This window comes from Sphaerodactylus townsendi, linkage group LG12 (assembly GCF_021028975.2).
Source record: "Sphaerodactylus townsendi isolate TG3544 linkage group LG12, MPM_Stown_v2.3, whole genome shotgun sequence".
NCBI lineage: Eukaryota > Metazoa > Chordata > Lepidosauria > Squamata > Sphaerodactylidae > Sphaerodactylus > Sphaerodactylus townsendi.
The window spans coordinates 23176682-23195464 of NC_059436.1; the positions used below are offsets into that span (position 1 = coordinate 23176682).

The following is an 18783-nucleotide window of genomic DNA, read 5'->3' on the forward strand; positions in this document are numbered from 1 at the left end:
TGCAGACGAACCTGGGTCCCCTCGAAATCCGTAGTCCAAGTGAACTGCTCAAGGGAAAGGGGGAGCCCGGGCAGAAGGGCTTTCTGGAGAGGAGTCTCATCAGATTAATTAACCAAGAGCCTCATGAGCAGTTCTCATCTTTACTGAGGGAGGCATTCTGGCAAGGGCATTATTAACACCAGTAATTTCTCCGGCATCGCTGCATGCATCGGAGACAACTCACTAGCCCGTTCTCCCTCTCTTCCCGCAGATGTTCGGGCGGCATCTCCACGGCACTAACATCCCGCATGACTATGTTCTATTGTTGTCCCAGCTCTACGTTCTGTTCATGCATTGCTAAAAATCCAACAACCCCTACCCCCACCCCCTACCCTTGCATCTGTTGCCTTACATGGATATAAGTCCTGGCTTGAAACTGTGGCAAATGGTTTGTTGCCCTTTTGCACCTGTTTACACAGAGGATGAGAGAACGGTTAAGAGAGGCTGAAATGGAGGGTGGACAAGCTAGGAACCTTGGTTCTCTTGTGTGTGTGTCCCCTCTCCTTTCTAGAATCTTAAACCTGGCCTGTTGCTGTTAAATATCTCTGTGTTTTTAACAGTAATGCTCAATACCAATGAAGCACATTAGAACCAAGAGAATTCAGCTCAGAGTAATGGGGCTAAACTGACAGGGGTGGGTCAAAGTGGACCCAGTGAGCTCAGAGCTAGAGGGTATCTCCTGCCCTGCTTTAATAAAAGCAGATAGTGGATGATCTATCCTGATGCACACAGGGGACTGGCCCTCTGCAACTCCAGTTAAAGGTGCTTAGGCTGACCCGGGGGAGGTGTTTAGCTTCGTCCTTTTCAGTATTCTGAAGCAGAATCATCACCGTTTTGGCAGCTGTGTGTTCTATTAGTCCTCCCCATTTCACTCTCAGTTTCAGAAGCTGTCTAGATCCTTCTGGCCGTAGTTAGGACAGAGTCTGCCATCTTGGTTAGGCGTTCCCATGTTTCTGTTTGATTCCCCGCTCTGCCACTTGAGCTGTGGAGGCTTATCTGATGAACTAGATTAGCTTGTGCACTCCAACACACACCAGCTGGGTGACCTTGGGCGAGTCTCAGTGCTTCGGAGCTCTCTCAGCCCCACCCACCTCCCAGGGTGCGAGTGGGGAAGGGAAAAGAGTTGTGAGGGAGGGAAAGCCCCTTTGAGTCTCCTTACAGAAGAGAAAGGGGGAATATAAATCCAACTCTTCTCCTTTGCAGACCTGCAGGGTGCATTTTCCCTCACCAGGAAATACCCACAGCAGCCTGGCCTCTGGCCGTGCATCTAGGATGGTACCTTGGAAGGCTTTAGCTTTCACTCTTAGCTTTTGCAGGAATTGATGACTCTGTAATGGGGTTTCTGAGGCTGATTTGCTAAGCAGCAGCCTCCTGAATTCTGTGTCTCGTCAAAGGCTTTCAGTGACCAGAATCAACCCAATGATGTGGGTTTTCCAGGCTGTATGGCCATGATCGAAACATTAGGAGCAAAAACTACCAGACCATGGCCACACAGCCCAGGAAACCCACACAGCCTCCTGAAGTCTCTCTAAAGCTCTGTGTAAATTGGGGATGCGTGTCCTCCCCCCACCCCCATTTTCATTACTACTTTCTGTCTCTGTGTGTCATGTGCATGTTTTCCGAGCATGATCCCTGCAGGACCCTTGATAACAAACGTCTTTTCTCTCTTCAGCTACTGACATAGAGCGCCATTCTATGATTACCAGGTGGTCCAGACAGAACTAACGTACTAAACTCATGAAACTCTTATTTTTTTGTGGAAACAGTCTTGTACTAATTCACATAAGTGTGTACATGTCTGTGTATGGATAATTATCTTTCTTCTTACAGCCTAAAACACAGTGAAATGCAGAGAGAGAGAGAGAGACTTCCATCTTACATGCTTTTCTCTATAGTGGTTCTAGCTTTGGACAATGCAAACCCTGTTTCCTTGCCATTTCTGTAAAACACAGATTGCTCAAGTACAGTGGCAAACTGCCATTGGGTCATGTTCTCTGGGCAGGGGCCAGAATGTAGAAGGGCCCCAGTTCAACCCCATCACACTCATCTATAGCAGGGCAAATGCCTCCATTTTTTTTTCTTGGATAGCCCTAGCCAGGTGTAATAGGACTGTGGGAAATGAAAGGATAATTCAGCCCTTTTGCAGGCAGCTTCCTGTGTCCCTGTGTCAGAGTTTCTGGAAGAAGGCAGGGTTTAAAAGAGGAGACACCCTCAATATTTTTGCAGTCTTCCTCTTGAGTGTTTATCCAAGGCTCTGAGAGCACTTTAATGCTGTGCTGAGAATCACAAGTCTTCTACACTTAATCTGTGACAGGGAAATGTCACCACAAGGTGAGTCATCTGTCCTTTTACTGAGGTTGCCTTCTCTTGTACGTGTGATTCCACATGGTAACCTGGGGAACAGCTGAGAGTGAAGAGGCTGGAGGTCTTGGGTCCGTCCATACCAGCTATTTTCCGAGGCATTTTATGTACCGTACAGGATCTGGTCTGCAGATCCTACTCCTGTAGAACAAAGACATTTTGAATGCATTGGGGGCACCACGTTTGAGCAATAGGGGAAAGGACTGTGGCTCAGTGGTAGAGCATCCGTTTAGCATGCAGAAAGTCCAAGTTTCAGTCTGTGGCATCTCTAGTTACAAGGGCCAGGTGGGAGGTGATGTAGAAGGCCTCCACCTGAGACCTTGGAGAACTGCTGCCAGTCTGAGTAGGTGGTGCTGATGTTGATGGACCAAGGGTAGGATTCAGGATAAGGCAACCGTATGTGTGTGTTGTTGTAACGGAAATGTTGCTGAACAGGCAGGATCACTGGGTGGCTGGATGCTTCCATGCTCTGCGCTGTGAGTGATCTATGTCCAAACTTCTTTGCAGAGGCAGAACGCTCACGGGGACATGTGGGGTCACATGTCCCCGGGCGTACACCAGCTGGTCATGGGCGGGGGCCAGAGAATCACCCCCCACACCCCTCCTCTCAGCCCCGCCCTGCCAGGCTGCTCCTTTGGTTGGTGGAGGCTCCGCTGGCTGAAGGAGCAGCCTGACGGGGTAGGACTGAGGGATGCCCAGATTCATGGTCAGTCCTAGAATCGCTATCAGATGCTCTTCTGATGGAGCAGGCCCAGAGTGCCCCATTTTAGTCCAATCCAGCAGCCACAATCTTCTGTTCTTAAACTCAGAAGGTGTTACTCAAAGGTGTCAACAAGACTTTGGGGGAGCTCTAAAGGGGTCCCAGAGAGCCGTAGCATGGATTAATTACTTGAACCTTTCCAATAAATGCTAAATGCTTGTTTTGCAGAACAAACTTAACAATCCCAAGCCTATCATTTGTAAATAAAACTGGAGGAATCAACCCGTGAAAAGAGTATAGGAGCCAGTATTCGTGATGTGAACAAATTATGCTTCTCTGAAAATTTTTGGCGGCAGTGCCTTCTCAAAAAGCTGGTCGGGTGAAACTTTTCTAGCTACTCCTAGCAGTCTATTCTACTGGGTGAAAGAAGGAGACTCTCAGAAAAGCGGTGGTATGACAGCTGCTGGAATGAAGGCACTTTCTTAAGGAAATGGTTTTTCACAGGGCAGGCCTTCTTACACATTAGGTTCTCAATTACATAGGAGTGCAAAGTGCTGTAGGATGAAGAGTTCTAAAAGAACCTAGCAGTTAACTTCTGTAGATCTGTAGATGACTTTTATCCGTTAAAAATCTCCATGGGAGCAGGTTTCCTTCTGTAGCATAACACCTTTTGAGTAGGACCAGTCAAAATATCCCTGGAGTTCTTCACCAGCCTTACCTTGATCCACGTATCAGCTCTTTGCCAAGACTGCTTCTCTATAGTCGTTTCATTGCAGAAATTATTTGTGAAGGAGACCCCAGAAATTGGGAGGAACAAGTAACTGAGTTAACAAACAACAGCACCAGTCAAAGCCTATTTCTCTGTGTTGTTATGGAGGCAGAAGAAGTGCTTGCAGGAAGTTGAAGAGGCGTCACTTTGGCGTCCCGTCTTGTTTGCTTCTGAGGATGCTTGGGGTTGGAGGCAGACTAAATTTTCTGTCAGTGGGATGGGGCTTTCTTGTCTCCTCTTTCCCACATATTTCCACCAAGTGGTGCTGCAGAAGGGACCAGGGACACTCAGAAAGGACAGGACGGGTTCTAACAATGAGGAGGGTAAACCCATGGCACTGACCAATTTGATCTTGATCCAAACTTTGTGGCACAATCCTAAGGATGTTTTCCTGAGAGTAAACCCTGTTGAATAGACCCAAATAAGATTCTTGACGTTCGGGGTCCTAGAATTTGTACTTTTATCAGGTCGTCTGTAAGCAGAATTGAAGTGGAGTTGAACCAGCGTGATGTAACGGTTAAGAGCTGGTGGGTTCTAGTCTGGAGAACTGGGTTTGATTCCCCACTCCTCCACCTGAGTGGCAGAGGCTTATCTGTGGAACCAGATGTTGTTTCTACATTCCTACATTCCTGCTGGGTGACCTTGGGCTAATCATAGTTCTCTTTGACCTCTCTCAACTCCACCTACCTCACAAGGTGTCTATTGTGGGGAGAGGAAAAGAAGGGAGCTTGTAGGCCATCTTGAGTCTCCTTACAGGAGAGGAAGGTGGGGTATTAATCCGAAGTCATCTTCTTCTTTTGCCCTGAAACAGGCATCTCCTGTGCTAAAGCTCCTGTCTTACTGGAGGTTTTCTTAAACAAGCCCCATTGACCCAAATGGGCATCCTGCTCCATAAATCTTCCCAGTGGATCACGCTCCCAAACCACTTTCTGCCAGCACCCAGACCTGGCCATGTAGGCTCTGAACTAGCCGACCCACAAAGTCCCAGGTGGCCCAGTGCAAATTGCAGAGGGCTGTGAATAATAAAGCAACCCGGGGAAATGCAGCACATCATAATTTCTCTTTGTTCATTTATTTTGACAGCTATAATTTATTTTCCATTATTCCTAATAATACACCCTAACAGAACGAGGGACATATTATATTGATGGCACACTTTGCTAAAAGCACCGGGGCTTTCATCACGCAGAACCTCCCAGCTGTTGCCTCTGCTTAACCACCCCTCTTGAAACAGGGTTGCTATTTTTAACACGCAAATAGCATGCATAGCGGTTAAGTCAGATTTGTTAGGTTGGGGTCCGAAATGCTCTGACGTCAGAGGAAATTATCCTTTCTGGCTCTGATGGGTTTAGCTGTTTTCCTCAGTCTAGGATTTATTTGGGGTTCTGCTCCATTCTTCGGTTTGGTTGCTTGGTTCTTTTTTTGTTCATGCCGCAGTGAGAACCCAAAACCGTGCCATTATTTGAACGACGGATCATGTAATAAAAAATTACAACTAGAGCTTCGAATTCTGTGTTTGCTCTCATGCAGCAGCCCCAGTGCGGCTGTGAAATGGGCTAGAAAGTGACTTTCCTGTCAGGTGAAAACCTGTCCAAGAGTCTGAAAATTCCTTCCTGAGAATGGAGGAAGGCGTGGCTTAGTGGGAGAGCCCCGGCTGTGTGTGCAGAAGGGCCCGGGATCAGTTCTCAGCCTTTCCTGTTTAGAGGTCTCAAATGGCTAATATGTGTAGTGCTGTACCGGGGCTAAACTGCATCCAGGGGCATGACCACCTCCTCGCGTTCCCCCCCGCCCCACTTACAGGAGCCAGTAGGGAGGGCGGGGCGGCGGGGCCACCTTGGTGGCAGGCTGGCTCCTGACTGCCTGCCGCAGAGATCCTCCCACCCCCCGCCTCCCTGCAAGCTGGCTGCTGCCACCCCATGGCACAGAGACGGCAGGAGCTGCCCTGCAGAGAGGTGGGGGGCGGGGCTCGGGGGTCAGCCGCAGCGCACACTGTTTCCCTATGTCCCCATTAGCAGTACACCACTGACTGTGTGTGGAGGTCTTTCTTGGCCTGAAAGCTAAGGAAGTCTCTCCCAGTCAGAGGCAGTTGTGCTAGACTGGATGGACTGGTGTTCTGACTTGTTAGAAGGCAGCTTCAATGAGCTGTATCAGATGCCAGCCAAATCCATCTTTGGCCCCACACAACTGATCATTGGGAGAGCGCTCTGCCCCTGATGAGTGTGTCTTTGGGTAACCGTTGATAGGCCTCTCATGAATTTCTCTAATCCCTTCAAAAAATCTTGCACTGATGGCTTTTCAAGTTTATGCATCCTCAGAAGAAGCGTTTCCCAGCGCGGACTGACAAGAATCAATTTGGTGGCTCATTTCTACTCTGCCGAGACAGAAAACACTTCCTTGCTACTTTTCTTTGTCAAGGCTTCAAGCCTGCCCAGAAGTGTTCTCTGATGGAATGGCACAATTCCCTGGGGAAGGGGGGGGGGGGGGCGTGTGCCCTGCAGTTTCCTCAAGTGCCGTTCACCTTCCTTTCTGAAGTGTGCTGTTTTTTCCTGTCCCTGACAAACGTATCTGGGACTAAAAGCAATTCATCTTTCCCCACCTGTGGATTGGGATATTTCTGCATTGCAATAGAGGAGAATTTCAGCTCCTGCCGTTTTCTGATGTTACTCTTGGGGACTTTCAACATCTTCATTGGAAACTTTTACAACTTGGGCGCAAGAAGAAAAATGGTGTGCTAGAAGAGGGGACATATTGATCCCATTCAAGGGTGTGCCTGATATCAAAGAGTGCCAATCCTACGAAGATGCTGCCAAGCAGGGACAGTTGTGCTCTGGATTCTGTTCCAGCGTCTTTGTTCTTATTTCAGTCTTGGCTTCTAGAGCCCAAAAGTCTCTGTGCATTGAGGTTCCTTCAGGTAGCATGACTGATAGCCAGTGACACACCTATTCCCCCACCCACCCCGAATTTCTCCAGCCCTTTGCAGATTATCTTCAGTACTAGCCATCTGTTTGTCTTGTGCCACTGGTTTCCGCTGGTTCATTTTGGAATCAGCAGTAGTGATTTTGATTCATATCAGGCCTATTCTGTCTAAAAGCCTTTGGGTGAAATCCATGACCACGCTTGACCTATGGAAATCAGCAGGTGACAAGCTTGACTTTATGCCCTCATACTAATTTGTGGATACCATCAACATAGCATAAGCATTTTATTGTCATTGTGCACGCACAACGAAATTTACAATAGGAATAGAAGAAAAGTTCTGAAGTGGTCCATGTAGGCCAGCATCTTGCCTCACACAGTGGCCAGTAAGTTCCTGTGGAGGTCCAGCAACAGGGCAATGTTGCTTCCTGGCATGGGAATTCCAAGGTTTACTGCCTCTGACTGTGGAGGTTCCCTTTAGTCACCATGGCTTGTAGCCAGTGGTAGACCTTTCTTCCTTGAATCTGCTAATCCCCTTCAACCGCTGTCAGTGGCCAAGGCCAGCACTGTATCTCCTAGCAGCCAATTCCACATTTCAGTCACTCGCTGTGCAAAACAATATTTCCTTTTGTCCACCCTGAATCTCCTGTCCGCCAGCTTCATTAGGTCTTCTCCAGTTTGAGTATTTTGGGAGAGGGATGGAAAGTTCTCTTTGCCACCTCTGTGTACCCCGTGCTTCGTTTTAGAAATCTCTGTAACCTTCGTCTTCTCTTTTCTAAACTGAAAAGTCCCAGCCTCTTAATCCCTTCCTAAACGGGAGATCGCACACACCATCTATCAGTGGAGATTTGCAATCCGTCAGTGGTGTCTCCAGCCAAGATTGTGCGGGGCAGATGATTTGTGCTCACTAACCAGTATTCGCAAAAGCAAACAGCCCACTCTCACACACTTTCCCCTCCCCTTTCTGGCATTGCTCACTCAACGACTGACAGGGATTAAAGTCATCAACAGAACAGTTTGCCATCAAAAGCCTGTCAAACAGAGGGAAGGCATAAATCCATTCCTATCACAATGATGGTCGTGCGGGGGAGTCATTGTCAGTTATCGATTTCACCTCTCCCACGGCACTATCAGAGTGACATGTGGCAGGAATTGGTCGCCGGAGAAATGAGACTGGGATGAGGTGCCAGGCCAGCTGGAAGTTGCCAGGCCTGGATGACGGACTTGGCATTCAGTTGGGCCTGGTGTTTGCTGTTAGGAGTGCAGAGCCAGCATGGTGTAGTGGTTAAGAGCAGGTGCACTCTAATCTGGAGCACTGAGCTTGATTCCCCACTCTTCCACTTGAGCTGTGGAGGCTTATCTGCTGAACTATAAGCCATGGAGGCTTATCTGTGCACTCCAACACACACCAGCTGGGTGACCTTGGGCTAGTCACAGTTGTTCAGAACTGTCTCAGCCCCACCCACCTCACAGGGTGTTTGTTGTGAGGGGGGAAAGGAGATTGTAAGCCCCTTTGAGTCTCCTTACAGGAGAGAAAAGGGGGGGGGGATAAATCCAAACTCCTCCTCTTCTCGGTCACTGCAATGGCAGAACTCCACAACAGGTGAGAGGGAAGGAAAAGCACTGTCAGCCCCCACTGATCGTAAGGTGTCTTTGGCCTCATTCATGGCTTCTGCATCCTATTGGCATCAACTGGAAGGTCAGATGCCAGCCCTGCGTTTCCCCAGGGTGTGAAGCAACGCCTGCATGATCCGTGGCATCTTTGCGTCCTTAAAATTGGAAGAAGAGTCAGGGCAAACTGCTTGTTCTTTGAAACAACTGGGTCATCCACTTACATGCTAAAAGGACGATGGATTGATGTGACAAAACATAAATCTGACGAAGGGAGGCTTGGCTCTCAAAAGCTCATATCCTGAAAATGTTGCTGGGCTCTAAGGTACGACTGGACATAAATCTAGGTGTTCTGCTACAGACCAGCACGATTACCCTTGAGTATAAATCTGAATTGGGAAAGGCTAGGGACATGCTGAGTCAGTTGAGCTCATTTTGTAAAATTTATTTTTTTTTATTTTGTTAGATTTAATACCCGGCCCTCCCCAGCCAAAGCCGGGTTCAGGGTGGCTAACATGCATAGTTTCAAATCATAATCATAAAACAGTTCCTGATTTGACAGATAAATAATTTAGACAATAAAAACATTACAGTGTTAAAAACATTCACAGATGGCGATTTACGATATCGAGAACTCTGAATAGCCCATACAGTAAATCTCCAATCCAGCTCCATTATGTTTTCCTGCCAGGTGGGGAGAAGGGTGGATACAAGTCCCAGGGGACAACATGATGTGGAGGGGGCGGGGAGGTCAGATCAGGAATCCAACCTCCCTCTCCAAGGACACTTGAGCAACCTTTAAGCTAGTGGTTTATCTTGAAAACCTTCTAGGAGGGTGACTCCATCTCTTCCTCCTCCAGAAGCAAAAATTGTTTGATGTTATAGAATGGATATTTTCCTAAACAGGGGCTGCATTCTTCTCCCCTGCCCATTCAGGGGACTGGTGAACTGTTCTCTCAGGGCGATTCCGCACATGAGTAAAATAGGTTCGACCCAGTTCCCTGAGAAGGGTACTGACCTAGGTCGAAGCCATTGTTGTTCCCCACTGCAACCAGCTTGATCCCAGCTGGGAGGGCGGAATCATCCTGTGCCTCTTTCGGGCCCGGCTCTGCTCTGATTGGCTACTGTCTCTACAGCCATGTTCCGGCCTATCCCTCAATTATTGATGTTATAAAAAAACTGCCACAGGAATGGAGAGGGATCGAAGGTGGCGCTTTTTTTGATTGGCCAGCTGTAATGCGATGCCCTCAAAACACTCTCAGCTGTGATTGGCTGAATGGGGACTCCTGGCACCAGAGATTCCCTCGCGACTTTAATACTGGAATCGAAGCTGAGTTCTCGAAAGCGTGGTTCCCTGAAAAAGTAGTAAAGCTCCCAACTGGAGTCGGAAATTTGACCGCTATTACATCGGGCTAAGTTGGAATAAAACCAATGCCGATCCCAGTGGTTGTGCGGAGCACTTAGGTCGAACGCAGCTCAAACTTAGGTCGATAACGCAAGTGCGGAATTGACCTCAGAGTCTTTTAAAAATATTGAATGTTAAAGAAAATTAAAATCTTTCGCAACAGAAATTCTATTTAGATAATATTACATGTCCTACAAAGTTAGGAAATATGTCTAAATTCTATACCTTATAATAATGTCTTCATTCTATTTTATCAATATATTCCAAAGACTTAAGTACATCTAATAGTTCACTTTGCCTATACTCTATTAATAGAGATAACAAAAAGTAGAAAAATGAAACAGATAATCTGAATGGTTTATGTCTGTTAAAGGGCTGTCTTTCTGGCCTCTTATGTTGTGTTCTGTAGGTTAGATATGACCACCTCTTTCTATCTGGCATTGCTTGACTACTGGAATATGGGGTAATGGGCAGTGATGGGCACTTATAGAAGAGCTACAGTGGATGGTTCATTGTTCCAGATGTACTTAGCCAATGTAACCAGAGGTGCTCCCGTATGGATATGATTCTCTGCATAATTCTTTTCACTTCAGCAAATGCAGCGGCATTCACAGTGGCAGCAGAATATCCACACAGCGGCTTCTTCTACATGGCCTTTGCCTCAGCCCTCCACAGCCACCATCATCTCCCCTTCTACCTTTGAGCTATTTTTTTTAAAAAAATCAGGAATTGCTAGATTGCCATAACATTATAACATGATGATTTATTGCAACAATCTACCACCTCCCTTTCTTTTATTAAAGAAAAGAGAGAAAACGTATAGTTCTTTCCTTTGAGAACCTAGAAAGGGAAATGTACAGCCTTCGTGCTTTTGCCTAATAATGCTGCAAGGGAAAAGTTAACCTTTTCAAATGAGACAAAAAGGTTTTACATTGGGTTTTTCAAACTTTACAGCTAGGGGTGTGCATTTAGATATGCCGAAAAAAGCCAAAAAAGTTGTTTCAGCTTTTTTCCACCAAAAAAAGAGGCACCGTTTTAATGGAGCTGAAAAGGCAAAGCCGAAAAAGCCAAATTATTCAGATTTGTTCTGGATTTTTCAGTTCCATCATCTTTGTGGGGGTCAGGGAGACACAGCTTCCAAATTTGCACAGTAGCTACAGGGGACCAACCCCCAATCCCCCAGGTTTGGTGAAGATTGGGTCAGAAGGTCCAATTTTATGGGCCCTAATTTTTTTCCATTGTTTTCAGTAAGGATGGTGGGGGCAACACCTTTGGGGGCCCATAAAATTGGACCATCTGCCTCAAACTTCACCAAACATGGGGGTTCTTGTAAGGTGAGTCACCTGTAGATAAAATTTGGTGGCTCCATTTCAAAATCCACCATCCCCTCACAGAGCCCTGCAATGATTTCCCACAGGGTTTAATAGACCCCAAAATTTTGGGATGTTCCCTATTCCCTGTAATGAAATTCTAATTAGGCCACTGAAATTGGGTGCTGTAGAGCTCTGACCTTCAACTGAGCCCATTAGTTTACTATCATCCTGCAGAAGTACTGAATGTGAATGCCATATTATGCCATATTATTGGCAGAATATTCAGGGATCCAGCAAAGGATCTGGCGATTTTACTGTGGGGTGTTATATGAATTGGTTAGTAGACTGAAAGTGTTCGATTTAGTTACTCAGGGATTGGATCATGGTTAGTAATTAGGCATATTATAAGAGGTTGTTCCATCTTGAAGGCGTCTATATGGAGCCAGGGATCCCAGTGATTATTGGGTGACAGAACCATTACAGTGGGAGAAGGCCTTATGAGGGAACAAGACTGAGATCCAGTCAGGCTTTAATGACTTTTGACCTTCATCCCATCCCAAGACACAACAGTAGAGGATCTAAGAGGAATTACCTCTCTCCAGGACTGATATTGTGCAACACTACTAATAATACCGTGACACTACAAAACTATTTTGTGTGGCAAAATACTGACCTGCTGTGCATGACCAAGACCTGGACAAGGGAGGGCGAAACTGTTGCCTTGACAGAACGTATCCCACCAGGATTCTCACTCCTCTAGTCCCGGACAAGGGGCCAGGGTGTGTGTGGTGACAGTGCTTCCTCCTTCAGGTCAGCCCTTGTCCCAACGATCTCTGGCATCGATAGTGTGGGCCTGTTATAGGGTGCTGTGGAGAGTTTGGGAATTCTGCTCTTGTACCAATTGCCAAGCACACTACCAAAGGCATTGTAGAAATTTGTAGAAGTTATGACCTCTAGGTTTCCCAGGCTTTTTGTTTTGGAAGTTTTCAGCGTCCACCCCAACACAGCCTCATCTACTCAAGCAGCGGACCTGGTGTCTTCCATGGCGGCACTAGGACTCTACCTGGTTAACATGCACCCCACACCTGAAGCGGGCCACACACTGGATTTGAGCTTTGGCATGGGGATGAAATGTGGACTTACTTTCCTCTGAAGAGGTGCCCTTTGTCCTGGAGGCCCAAGTTGATACCACAGCCCTGACCTGCTTAGGCGACATAATTATTTACGGCCACTAGTGGAGATTTATGGATCCAATTGGATCCCGAAATGCTCTGCAGGACCCTAGATCCTCTCGCGGTTTTCTCAATGAGCTGGGGGAGGACTGGGTTAGGGTTAGGGCGATGCAGCTGTAGGCATTTTTTGACAACACATCAGCCCTGGATCCATTCCAATCCTGTGGTGCAGTGGTTAAACCAGCATGGCGTAGTCGTTAAAAGCAGGTGGATTCTAATCTGGAGAACCGGGTTTTTAATTATATGTGTATTTTAATCCTGTATGCTAGCTGCCCTGAGCCCAGTTCTGGCTGGGGAGGGCTGTAAAATAAAATGGGATATAAAATAAAATGTTAAAATCCTCCCCCTCCCCCCAAAAAGAGCCAAACATATTAGTATGGGGATTTGACTTTTTTTTTTTTTGGATTTTCCAAAAATTCTCAGGTTGGTTAAACCCAAATCCAAAAACTATTGGAAGAAATGGTGCATACCTCTACTTTCACCCCTCAGTTTCAGATTCTCAACCTGGAGCTTTTAATGGCTTTACTTCCCTCTGGGCCTGCAATCTAGTCTAATGAAAAGAGCTCGAGATTTTAGAAAGTGAAAACCAGGAACTACTATGTTGGGGTGCTGTGTGGTTTCCGGGCTGTGTGGCCGTGTTCTAGCTGCATTCTCTCCTGACGTTTCGCCTGCATCTGTGGCTGGCATCTTCAGAGGAGAACACGGCCTTACAACCCAGAAACCACACAGCACCCCAGTGATTCCAGCTGTGAAAGCCTTCGACAATACAACTACTATGTTGTTTCGGTAGATATTGTACAACAGCGTTTTGTCCATTGCTAATATTAAAAAGCCAGAAAAATCCCTTGAGGCAGGTGGAAGGGTGGGTATGGGAACTGGTGTAAGGAGAATGGGGGCACTGTGGTCAGGACTTGCGAAGACGGGCACTTTCCCATTAAAAAGCACTTTAAGTGAGATACCTCTGAAAAGGTCTTATCAGACCATGTGGAGAAACAAAGCAGGGGGAGGAGGCCAAGTTTTTGAAAGCCGGGGTGCAGCAAAACATGTGTGGAAACAGCTCAGGAGTTCTTTATTTGTGGCTGTGCAGATAATGCATTTTGTGGCGCTACAAGAAGAAACATTATCTTGAGGGCAAGCAGTATAAACGGTTAGAAACAGGAGTAACTTGAGACGCGCTCAGAGATTGCAGTCTTGGTTTGCCTTGCTGGGTAGCTCCATTTTCAAGGTGAAGGGTGTGGGGAGGGTCACCAAGGGACAATGAGTCTTGGATGTGATGGTAGAAACTGACAAGCAAAACTGGAGTTCAGATGAGAAAAGGCTTTCTTGTTTTGCTTTTGGGGCTAGATTATCTGGGAAAGCATTTCCCGGGAACCAACCCTCCCCCAGCCAGAACTGGGCTCAGGGCAGCTAACATACAGGATTAAAAGTTTGCAGTGGCCAAACTGAGCATCTGGCCAGGGGAAGCGGGGAGTACTGAAAATAATTCTTCCAAATATGCTTACAGAAATCAACTTAACCCAACTGAATGACCAAATAAAGATCTCTGATGGCTACCATGTTTTAAAGATTAGATTCTGTAACAGCTTGGGATAGTCGCAGATCAAAAGAATCCAGGATGTAGTCCCATGGGCTGAATCCAGACTAACTGTTCCTCTAATGCACAGGTGTCAAACTCGTGGCCCTCCAGATGTTACGGACTACAGTTCCCATCATCCCCTGCCAGCATCATGCTGGCAGGGGATGATGAGAACTGTAGTCCATGACATCTGGAGGGCCGCGAGTTTGACACCTGTGCTCTAATGGATGGGGAGGTATAATTTGTGCCAGTGCTCACTTTCTGTCACTTTGCCCCTCACACTGTACCCAGGAGCTGCATTCAGGGAGATCAGTGGTCTGCACTGAATTTGGAGAAGCGGGAAAGTTCTGCTTTCCATTAGCAGAAAATTTCATCTAGATCCCGCAATTGGAATCTGTGTTGGATCTCATTGAAGTATTCCCAAACTGTTTTAGCAGTTAAAACTTGAACACAGTAAGCTTTACATTTGGACATGTTAGCGTTGCTCATTTTCTGTGTTTGGAGTCAGAAGGTCTTGCATAGAGGGACACGTGAGATTTATTCCAGAATTCTAGAGCTGTCCAGGTTTGATCATTGTGATTTTTGAAAATTTATTGCTTCATCCATTGTGCTGCTTGATGATTTGCCCGTGCAGAAGTGGCCCAAGCACTAAATGCAAACTGCATTGTTCTTGCAGGGGAACCAAGTGCACCCAAACTGGAAGGACAGGTGGGAGAGGACGGAAACTCAATCAAAGTGAACCTTATCAAGCAAGATGACGGAGGATCTCCCATCCGGCATTATCTCATCAAATATAGAGTTGTAAGTTCAGCTGGACTTGGCTGATGTTTGCTTGTTGTGTGTGTGTGTGTGTGTGTGTGTGTGTGTGTGTGTGTGTGTGTGTGTGTGTGTGTGTGTGTGTGTGTGTGTGTGTGTGTGTGTGTGTGTGTGTGTGTGTGTGTGTGTGTTTTAAATTCAGTAATACCAGGGGTCGGGGAGGCAGAAAAATGCAGTCAGAACAGTGAAAAAGAAGATGGATCTTGTCTTAAAAGATAATTCTGGACACTAAGAGAGCCAGCAAAATTATGCAAATAATATTCTATAAAATCATAAGTTAATCAACAGGATTTACAATTTTTAAAAATAAGTAAATTCTAATAAACGGCATACTAGAAACATTAATATGTGATTACTATTATATCTAAGAATGTGATTGCTATTATTTCTAAGAATAATTCTTACAAAATATGTATCTTACTGTGTTTGCTTGTCCTGACCTTCTGCACCTTCCAGACAGTTGGGATCTGCTTCATTCTAACAAGAGTCTGTTGTTCCATTTTGCTTTTGTGCGGAGAAATGTCTGCATTCCCATTCTCGGCATGTCTCTTGGAGTGCATGCTGCGGCCCCTGGCTTCTTCAGCAACATTTCAAAGGTCACTGGGATGCACTTTTGATTGTTGCTTCCTGGTACATACACACGCGCGCACACGCACAAACACAGACATATGATTGCTGGGCTACCCAAGCTTTCCCTGTATCTGCTCTTCAGATGGCGCTGTTGACTCTCTCTTATCTAAAGCTCTTTAGCATTGTCGCTTTTAAGCACCTAGAGCAGTGGTGACAAACCTATGGCACTCCAGATGTTTATGGACTACAATTCCCATCAGCCCCTGCCAGCATGGCCAATTGGCAGGGGCATGCTGTCAGGGGCTGATGGGAATTGTAGTCCATGAACATCTGGAGTCCCATAGGTTTGCCACCATAGACCTAAAGGGAGAAACTTGAGTGGGAATTGCAGTCCATGAACATCTGGAGTGCCATAGGTTTGCCACCATGGACCTAGAGGGAGAAACTTGAGTAGGGTTTCCAAGAGTAACTGAGCTCTAACCTGCCCCTGTCCATGAGCTTGTTGGACACCCCAGTGGCTCTGTGAGCAGACCTTGCTGAGAATGGATGAGAGCATGGCCAGTTCTGAACAGGTCCTTGCCTGTGGCCATATTACGTGGATGACAGGATACTTCTCATGACTGCTTCTAATGAGGCATTGAGAATGAGAACGGCTTTTTAAAAAAACACCCTTGTCTATCACAAAGTGACTTGGGACCCCTTCAGTGAGTCTCATTTACATGATTCCCACCACTTGTGGCTGCAAAAGCCAACCGTGGATGCTGAGAAGAGGAACCAGGACTTCTTTGCCCTTGTACTTCAAGTGCTCATCACCTTGCCTACCATCATGGTTCACTGTTAAGCTATCTTCTGTTGCCTTCTCTGTTTCTGTCACTTCTTCTTTCTGTAGAAGCACTCCTCAGACTGGAAGCCAGAGATACGTCTCCCTTCTGGCAGCGACCACGTCATGCTCAAGTCTCTCGACTGGAACTCAGAATATGAAGTCTTTGTGATTGCGGAGAACCTGCAAGGGAAGTCCAAGCCTGCCCATTATGCCTTCAGGACCTCAGCTCAACCAACCATCATCCCAGGTATGGCAGCGTCCAGCTTCTTACCATCAGTTTCTGCTTAAAGTTAATGCAATGGCACCACATCCCTTAATGTGCTTGAGTTTAAAAACAAACAAACACTCACCAAATTCCTCGGCAATTTGCTTGCTTACAGCCATCCTCATAACCGGTTACCCATGCAAAGCCTAATTCCCTGGCCTTGTACATACCAAACTGGTTGCTCAACACCTGTGGTATGTATTGTCCATCTAATGCTCCCATCCCCCCTGCAAAATACTCTAAAGAGTTAATCTTTGTAACACATGCCATTCAGGTGAAACGATTGAATCCAGTCTGTTGTGGCAAAAGGAGACATCCATTGCAACCAACCGACTGCCAGTACTATAAAGAAGTAGAAAGATTTGACTGATTGTGGTTAGGAAGGTTTCGTGACTTTTATGATTTAAATTTTTTTATTCTTACCTAAAAGCACTTGAACAACAACAACAAAATGGTTATGGAGATTACAAATGTAGATAAATACATTTATTGTAGGGACTTCCAACTTCGTCTGTATCGAGGTTTCGTGGCTTTTGTGTTTCATGGGAGAACCTCTGTGGCATGAAACTTAAATGGATGAGATGTTTCAGAATTGCAAATTTGTCCCTGGCTCCCACTGACTCCTGTTGGTCGTCTTTTATGTTAGCTGTTTCCCAGGCTGCAGCTAGAAGACATGCAGCATCAAAGCTTGTATTTCCTAGGCTTGATCTCACCAGGAGAAGCACCATTGACGGTCCAGGACTGCATTTCATGTGGCTGGGTTACCTTGATTTCGCCACATCAGACTAAGCGGAGGGGAGTTGCAAACCATCTCTCTGTCAACACAAATGTTTAACAGTACTCAGATATGTCGTTATAACACGAGATATCCAACTAGTGATCCACCAGATGTCTGTGTGAGAAGTTAGTAGCTTGTCAACAGCGTAGTGTTCCTTTTCAGTTCCCACACTAAACAAGTTCATCCTGTTAAGTTAGCAACAGACACAACACTTTATCATGGAAACTGTTCATCTGTTTAGTACTCTCGGTATCTTTGAAAGGATTGTCTCAGTGCGGCCATGATAGCATGGTTTGTTGCAGAGGAAAGACAGAGCACTTAAACTGGGTTGCAGCATCCATCCCCATGTTGGGGCCGTGCCCCCAAATCATGGCCCAACAGACTTCTGCTTTTGAAAGGTGGCACGGTGAACCTCAGAGTCCCTGTGAATTTAGATTCAAGTCCAGTAGCACCTCAGTGACAAACAAGTTTTTTGGGGGTATGAGCTTTCAAGAGTCAAAGCTGATGAAGGTACCTTTGACTCTTGAAATCTCATACCACCCCTGCCCCCCTCGCAAAAAAACCCATCTTGTTGGTCTTTAAGGTATAACTGGACTCAAACCTAGATGTTCTTCTGCAGACCAACATGGCTGTCCTCTGAAGCTATCCCCATATAGTAACCGCAGATGTCCATGCTCAGCACAAAAGTAAAATAAGATTCCAATTTAGAGACAGCTTACACAGTTGCCTAAGGAAGACTGTACTCCATGATGTGTGCATGTTGCATAAATTAGGTAAAAAATTTTAGTTACCACAATGTGTTTACTTTTACTCATCAGACAAAGGAGCTAGGAACTATATAGACTTCACAGTCCAAACTTAGGAGTAAGTTGAGGCATTATAGATGTAGCCTGGTGCCACTGATGCGCATAGACCAGTGGTTCTCAACCTGGGGGTCCAACGACCCTTTCACAGGGGTCGCCTAAGACTCTCTGCGTCAGTGTTCTCCATCTGTAAAATGGATAAATGTTAGGGTTGGGGGTCACCACAACATGAGGAACTGTATTAAAGGGTCACGACATTAGGAAGGTTGAGAACCACTGGCATAGACCCTTCTGGGGTAGCCCTTAGTGGTGACCCTGGATTCCTGGTCTTTCTCCCTTGCTCATTGAGGAGCTATAGTGTGCTTTGCCAACTAAAGAGTCATCTGAATAAGCAGGCATTTATTAGCAGGCGCATTCAGTGACATATTATTAAAACAGCTGATGTTTGGTTTATTTGTCATTTATTTGAAACATTTCTGAGCCTCTTTAGGGTGTTCCGTTTTTCCATGCCAAAAGCTGTAATGCTTCTCAGCCATTCAAAAAATTCTAGCTAGAGATGAAGTGAATTGGTGGTGGGGACATGTATATTATTTGCAAGAAAATTGAATCTAAATCACCCTAATTGAGCCACCAGTTCCATTCCGCCCTTTGCTCCAACCTTCCAATTACTGTTAGATTTCAAGTCTCCAGGGAAAAAGTTAACTAAGAGAGCTGTGACAGTCGAGCACACTGATGCGTGCCCTAAATGCCTTCGGTTTCAACACCGAGAGCATCCCTTGAAGTCAGTTTTCAAAAATGAATTTCTG

At 46.2% G+C, this 18783-nt stretch overlaps 1 protein-coding gene across 22 annotated transcripts in view; it reads left to right on the forward strand.

The window, feature by feature from the left end:
- Positions 1-18783, forward strand: part of NCAM1 (neural cell adhesion molecule 1) — a 203785-nt gene that overhangs the window by 164678 nt on the left and 20324 nt on the right. For all 22 annotated transcript variants that reach the window (XM_048512448.1, XM_048512454.1, XM_048512445.1 and 19 more), the window contains 2 exons: positions 14599-14723; positions 16198-16378. In XM_048512448.1, the coding sequence (XP_048368405.1) occupies positions 14599-14723; positions 16198-16378 (306 nt within the window). The remainder of the gene's footprint in view (positions 1-14598; positions 14724-16197; positions 16379-18783) is intronic.